At 50.6% G+C, this 7,536-nt stretch overlaps 1 protein-coding gene across 10 annotated transcripts in view; it reads left to right on the forward strand.

The window, feature by feature from the left end:
* The window catches only part of LOC147450456 (uncharacterized), a 39,358-nt gene extending 32,297 nt beyond the window's left edge, over positions 1-7,061 (forward strand). For all 10 annotated transcript variants that reach the window (XR_015189136.1, XR_015189137.1, XR_015189131.1 and 7 more), the window contains one exon: positions 6,633-7,061. Coding sequence is in view for 2 of the 10 variants with exons in the window: in XM_086519690.1 (XP_086375816.1) it covers positions 6,633-6,648 (16 nt within the window). In the remaining 8 variants the exon portion in view is untranslated. The remainder of the gene's footprint in view (positions 1-6,632) is intronic.
* Positions 7,062-7,536: the final 475 nt, after the last annotated feature.

Raw genomic sequence — 7,536 nt, forward strand, 5'->3', positions numbered from 1 at the left:
GGCAGCATCTGTTCTCTCTCGCTCCCCATGAGGATCGTCTCATGGAATGTGCACGGAGTAGGTGGGCCCCAGTTTCAGCGTCAACGGGGCCGACTGCGTCAGGAGCTTCAGCGTTGCCTTGTGGGAGGAGAGATTGATCTCCTTATGCTTCAGGAGCACCATCTGTGTGAGAGCCACATTAGACGTTGTGGTCAGCTCTTCCATGGACGATATGATACTTTTTGGTCAGCTTCTTTTGGATCTGGAGGCATCCAAGGTGGGGGGTATATACGACTATTGAGAACTCTTTGCAACAGGCCATTGTGGGCAGAGAGATTATTGTGCCAGGCAGGGCTTGTGGATTACTATGCAGGTTCAAGGTGGCGTAGTGGGTTGGGTTTCCTGAACATCTATGCGTCCAATGTGGCGAGTGCTCATGCAGAGTTTTGGTCACAGATAGTTGAGTCTCTGCCGCAGGCAGAACATTGGTGCATAGGAGGGGACTTCAACATGTTGGAGGACCCTTCTGATAGGATTAGTGGTAGCCATGCTACTGTGCATGGAGTCGAGTTGGCAGCTTGGGAGAGGTTTTGTATGACTCTGAGGGTCTCGGATGCGTGGCAGCACTCTGGTTTTGTGAGGCCCCCAGACAGTCTTGCCTTCTCTCGATCGGACCACAAAGTGGGAGGAGAAATCTATCGCAGATATAGATCGCTTCTACACTTGGAAGGGTCAGTGGGCATCCTGGCAGTGGGCATCCTGACAGGGACCTCCTTCTCGGACCATGCACCAGTGATCCTCACAGTGGCAGACAGACAGAGGAGTGGAAGCACGATGCTTCGTATCCCAGAGAGGGTCTTGTTGGACTCAGCACAAGAGAGGGTAGAGGCTCTCTGGACAGAGGGCTTGGACAGGCAGGATTCTCCTGCTGACAGAGTTGCCTCAAGCCTAGCTCAGATTAGCCATTTTTTTCTCCAGTAGTCTTTGGCTCGCCGGCCGGCAGCGAGAGAGGTGGAGCAGCGTCTCAGACGGGGCATTGCTTTGTTACAGAGGATGCAAGAGTGGCATCCAGACAGTCCTTGGTTGGAGGAGCAGTTACAGCAGGCTCGACAGGAGCTTGCTAGCACAGAGGAGAGGCGACATGAGTTTGCTTTCCACCGACAGGCATCTCAGTGGACCTAGGTGGGCGACAGAGTGACTGGGGCTTTCTTTGAGGCAGTGGGACCTCGGCACTCGCATGCCAAGGTCAGTCAATTGAGGAGGCCCGACGGGTCAGTTGCTTCTGAGCCCGAGGATATGCGTGCAGTTGCTACTGACTTTTACCGTGAGTTACTGTCTGCAGAGCCCCAGTCAGAGCGTTAGGATGCATGTAGGGAGCAGGTTTGGGCACAGATGCCTTGTCTTGTGACTGAGGAGATGCGTCAGAGACTTGAGCTGCCACTTCAGCTTGAGGAGTTGCACACGGCTCTTAGGGCCCTCCCCCGTGGTAGCTGTCCAGGTGAGGATGGGTTGACTCCCAATTTTTTATTGGAGTACTGGGACTTGCTTGGCCCAGATCTCTGTAGTGCTTTTCAGTACATTTTACACACAGGAGTGATGCCTGACAGCATGAGTGAGGGCCTGATCTACCTCATTCCCAAGGAGGGTGGCTCCTTGGATGAGATTCGACAGTGGCGCCCCATCACCATCCTCAACTCAGCCTACAAAATTTTTGCCAAGGCTCTGAGTTTGAGGATTCAGCCACTTCTAGAGAGCCTTATAGTATATACATGGGACCCAGACAGGTTTTGTCAAGGAACGCAGTATCCTTGACAACATCTTTACTTTTTGGGAGGCTTTTGCCCTGGCACGGCTCCGAGGTGAGGACCTTGTGAGTCGTCTTCTCGATTTTGAGAAGGCATACGACAGAGTTGACTGGGACTTTCTGGAGGGCAATCTACGCAGGATGGGCTTCTCAGATGCTTGGATCAGAGGGGTGTCAGCCTTGTACAGACAGGCTTATAGTCAGGTACTTTTGGCAGGAGGTAGAGGTGATCGCTTCATGCTTACACACTCGGTCTGGCAGGGCTGTCCTCTTGCCCCCTTCCTCTTTCTGTTCTATGCGAAGGCGATGAGCAGGTTTTTGGTGTCGCAGCAGGTTGGTCTACAGGGCTTAGCACTCCCTATTCGGGGAGAGGAGCTATTGGACGCCGAGTTTGCCGATGACTCAGCCTTGTACTTAGATGGCCAGGAGGCCAACCTTCACAAGTGTGAGCAGGCTCTGGAGACCTTCTGTTGTGCATCGGGCGCACTGATCAATTGGAGAAAGACAGTGGCTTTCTTGGTTGGTAGTGCTCCTATGTCAGATTGGATTCCAGGAGAGGGTTTTAAGTGGATTCCCCCAGGGACTGCAATTCGGTTCTTGGGTTGTCAGGTTGGTTTGGACTTGTCTCCCGAGCAACAGATTGCTCCCCTTCTTCTGTCTATCAGGAGAAGGTTGTTACATTGGAGCTCAGCACGACTTTCTTTGGCTGGTAGAGTAGTAGTTGCCAACCAGGTGTTGTTGGCGACTATGTGGTACATCACTTCCTGATGGATCTTCTCGAGTTCTTGTATCAGCCAGGTAGAGAGGCTGATCAGGAACCTCCTTTGGTCAGGACGTGACACTCAGATAGCCCAAGCCAAGGTGGCTTGGCAGGTCATCACTCTTCCTTGTTCAGAGGGAGGGCTTGGGATCATTGATCCAGCACAGCAGAGCAGAGCCCTTCTTGGGAAGTTCATCGTCAGAGGACTTCTTCCAAGTGAGGAGCCCTGGAAGGAGTTCTTGCTACAGAGGCTTCGTGCTAGGGTGCCTCAGGCAGGAGGCCCTTGGCAACCTTCGACCAGATGGATCTTTACAGAGATGCACAAAGTTGGTTTGAGCAGGAGACTGGAGGACAGCTTCGCTGTGAGTTTGCTTCGATCTTGGGAGCTCTTGCGGCGTGGCCTGGAGCATAGACGGCCTACGTGCACGGAGGAGCGCCTACGGCAGCCCCTCGTCTGGAACCCCATGGTTAGCACTCAGAGAGGCTACTTGGTTCGTAGTCGGCCTCATGTTTCCTAGGGTCCCATGGCAGCAGGTCCAGCGCGCTCTTTAGGTGGCTGGCTAGAGTTCACAGGTTTGTCAGAGGAGGTGCAGGGTCTCCAGCTACAAGGCATGAGAGGGGTGCAGAGCATGTGTCAGGACATCTCAGAGTCAATTCCAGCTGAGTGGCTCACGCCTCTCGAGCCAGTAGCACCCCGGTGGATGGGAGCCTTCACACGACTAGAGGGTCTCATCTCAGTCAGGGCCTGTCCCAGCCCTTTTCTTCGAGCTTCAGGGTGGGGGATGCCCACAACGAGTTACAGTAGAGGCCCCGCAGGTAGCAGAGTGCTGTTTTCAGAGGATCCGAGTAGTGGGCATCTGTGGGAGGACTTGTGTCATAGACCCTGACCCAGCAGCTCGAGATTGGACACTGGAGGCTGTGGGCTTGGGAGTGCTGTCCACTGGCACGAGTACAGTGGGATCCTGGTGAGTGGCTATGGAGGGACCCCTTCTCTTTTGCAGACCACCGAGGAGTCCCTTTCTTTCAGTACACTGTTCGATTGGGACGTCATATACTAGCAGCACAGAGAGAGGCCCGCCCCGCTGCAACACCTCATTGGCAGGAGGAGGGTCTCACAGTTGAGTTCTTGGCAGCCTTTTGGGAGAGGTTGTGGGACTCCAGATAGCTGAGGCGAGTCACCCTGTTTCAGTGGCTGGTCGCACACAGAGCTACAGCAGTTGGGAGCTGGCTAGTGCATAGTGGTCTCTTGGCCGCATGTGCAGCTTGTGACCATTTGGTGGAGAGTCAGCGCCACTGTCTTTGGGATTGTCCCTCGGCCCAGCAGGTGTGGCTACGAGTTCTTCGGCTGATGCCTGCTCTCTCCACGACTCGACAGTATACCTGGGGAGCAGCGGCTTGGTCCACCCTCACGGGCCCGGCACTTCAGTTTGAGCTATCTTCCACCAGCAGGATGATAGTGATGCAGGAGGGGCGACCTACACTCCAGCCTGTTGCAGAGCTTACTCCACAGGAGTGGTGCAGTGAGAGAGGAGTGTTGGGAGCTCATCAGTGGCCTGACACTCTGGTTCATCTGGCGGGCCCGTTGCTTCCGCATCTTTGAGGCTTGCCCTCTGCCACCGGCAGAGACTGCTCGCGATTTTTGGCTAGAGCTGATCCATACTCTCAGAGGACAGCTTGAGGGACTCCAGGGCAGCTCCGACCGCATGCGGGAGCGTCGAGAGGCTTTCCTTCGACTCTGGCGTCCTGGGCCTTTATACACCATGGTCCAGGGTGTACTCCGATGGCACTACCGACCACCTGTGTGGCTCTTCCCTCCCCCCATTTCTTGATTTAGCCCCATTGTACATATACTGGTTTTTTCATTGGGAGAGTCTCCCATCATGGTTGTTGTAGCCCTCTCTTGAAGAGGTGGTTGTAGCCCTATGGGCAGTTTCAGTAAATAATAGAAGGATCTTTTTCTCGGAAAAAAAAAGAACGGGAAGGTGAGGAGGGAGCCGGCTTGGGAGTTCGCAACTCCTGGATAATGGCTTTACCTCCTCGATAGACTGCCCATTTCCCTGCTGTGCGTGCTTCTCGCATCTTCTGGAGTTCTGCCTTTTTTTGTTTGAGTTGGGCGGGTGTGAGATCTTCTGCAAACCAAATTTTAGTATTCTTGAGAAGCCTTGATTGTTCAAGGAGTTCGATTCGATCCACCTTGGTCTTGAAAGTGAGGATTGCCTGATTGGTGCGATGCTCATGTGCAAGAAAGGTGATTGTTGCTGGATCCCATTGTACCAAAGGGGTTACTGCTTGGATACGGGCAAAGCACTCGTGAAACTTGTGATCTCCCTCCCCTTTCCAGTCACTTGGGAGCCCGCCGATGCGAACATTGAGGGAGATGTCCTCTTGTTGTTGTCGCTCGCGTAGCATGGATGCCACGGTCTTCGACCTTGCGAAAGATTACTTCGTGCACTTGATTTTTGACCCTCCTTCGTGAGTATGGTCTGCACTTCCGCCTTTGTTTTGTTGAACTTGACTTCCATCTCTTCCATCTCTTCTTTCTTGTAGTTTTCCATTGCGCCAAGCCGTGTCTCGATGGTAGCAAGTCTTAGCTTGAGCTCCTCATTCTCCTTGTGAAGCTTTCCGACTTCATTTTGAAGGCTGACGACGTTGTCCTGCTTCGGGGGTGTTGCTACAACCCCTGCGAAAGTGAGCTTGCTGCGGGATGAAGCTCGAGTGGCCATCGCTGTTGTTTAGAAGACCCAAAGGTGGGCTGTCCGTAGGCTCGGGGTGGGAAAGGCCGCTTAGGAGTTTTAATATGACACTGTGTAAGCTTGAAGGTAAAGAAAATTTGAAGTGCAGGACAGCGAGGAGACGGGGGCGGGTATGGGAGGGAGTCCGTGGGCGGAACAGGGGGCCCGTGAGGGGATGCAGGGACAGTGTGAGGGTATGGGAGGGAGCCCGTGAGGACGCCGCTGGAGCAGGGGGTAGTGCGACAGTGGCGGAACAAGGCGGCGGCGCTGCTGGAGCCGTGACGCGGAGCTGCTGGAGCTGGAGCTGGAGTAGGGCAACTCTGGGTAGAGCCGGGGACCCCCCCGCAGGGCAGACCCTCGCCCAGGGGGAGGTCAGCGAAGCAGGAGCTGCTAGGGTTTCAGAGAGAGAGAGAGAGAGAGCATCTGGCGCATGTGGGAAATAGTTGCCCGCTCATGGCCATTGCCAGGTCCCCATTGGGAAACCACCATGAACCATCAACCATATGAAGTAGAGTATACGGCGGGTGATCTGCAAATCAGGGAGGAAGGACCAAAAGCTGTAGATAAATGCATGAGATAGGCCAGCATCTAACCTACAATGTGTAGACCAGGTTCCAAAAATCCAAACTCTGCTGCTGCAAAAGAATACACCGACTGATGCTACTAGGAATATGCTCAGATCTACTCCTTTAAGCCTTCCTCATTGCCTTCCATTGAAGGCTGTTGAGAAATATAGAGGAGCAATGTAACCCATCCTTTATTTTGGGACTCGGGAGCGTAAGCTGTCCTTAGTCATCATCTACAAAAAATACCCTTAAGATGTTGAATCTGGGTGGGTGTTCACAGAGCTCCAAATCGAATGACGTCACCTTTATAGAAACTAATAAATCTAATGCATTTTTGGCTATAATAATTGTCCAAGTCTATTTCCCGTTCCACGGTGATTAGGGATTGAGAAGGTAACACGAAGGGCTGTTTATTCTGAAGCCTGCGAAGGCTAGGATTGAGATTTGGAAACAATTCTATTAACAATATATCATCCAAGATATTCTCAAAAAATTCCTGACAAAGTGGAGGTGCTAGATCGAGGCCCCATCGAGGGGAATGGTCGGTATCTCAAATTTACAACAGGCCTGTCTCCTATTGGCAACGACAGAAGAAATTTTTTGAAAATGTATGGTCATAGGTAAAGCTTAAACGTTGAGGTATTCAATGCTCTGAAAGTTTTCAAGGAGAAAAATGTTTTGAGCACACACTTAGTAAAATTTGCAAGATGATGTTCAATTCTTGTTTGATTCAGAAGCTGTTTTTAGACGTCATGCATAGCCACTCTTGATGAGGTTATTTTTGCTTGCAGATATTGCGAAAGCTAGTGACACTTTAATCCATCAGTTTACCGGGAATGCCAGCATACCATAAATTTTTTAATATTTGATGCTAGCTTTCCTTTGTTACTATTTCCCAAGGGTAGTTTCTTGTTCAAAAGAAGGATGAGTACATTGTCCTAGACAAACGATTGCTATTGACATAGTAACATGGGAACTCTGTTTGGGGGCTTATTGGATTGGAAACTCTGTTTTCAAAGTCACCTGTTTCTTGTTTCCATTGTGATGTTTTTAAATGGATTTATGAAGGTTACCTACAAAATATAACTATAAGAAGCCCTTCCTAATCCGTGCCGTTGCAAAGAGCAAGCCATTTCTGTCTTACATGGGCTTGCCATTCTTGTTTCCGTTTCTCATTCCATGTAACTATGACTATTAAACAATTGGTTTTTGTTTTGGTATTTTCAGATGTCGCGCTTATGTTGCTTTTGCTTTGATTCTTTTCCGATTCATAGGACAATATTAGCTTATGTCAATATCCATGGTTATGTTTTGGACTCTAGGATAGTTGCTTGCTTACATGGTGTCTAATTTTTTGATTTTTGATTCTTTTCCATTTCATAGGACAATCTCAGTTGCATGAATATTCATGGTTAATGTAGTTTGGACGCTAGGAAAAGTGTTTTGGGTGATCAATTTTCATGGTCTATGGCAAACTTATTTTGTTATCTGATGCATCTCTTTTTTCCATTTCATAGGATGTTGATTTTAAATGTTGCATGGATCTCAATCTGGGTATTAACCAAGGGTTATTGTCTGGTATCACGTGAGTCTACAATTGGGGGCAAAAAGAGAGATTTTACAGAGGGTCTTGTATACAGGGGTCGGTAAAGGAAATTTGGTGATGTCTCCCTAAAACTAGTAGTGAATCCCCCA

The sequence above is a fragment of the Adiantum capillus-veneris genome, chromosome 9 (genome assembly GCF_014529385.1).
Source record: "Adiantum capillus-veneris isolate H3 chromosome 9, ASM1452938v2, whole genome shotgun sequence".
Taxonomy (NCBI): Eukaryota; Viridiplantae; Streptophyta; class Polypodiopsida; order Polypodiales; family Pteridaceae; genus Adiantum; species Adiantum capillus-veneris.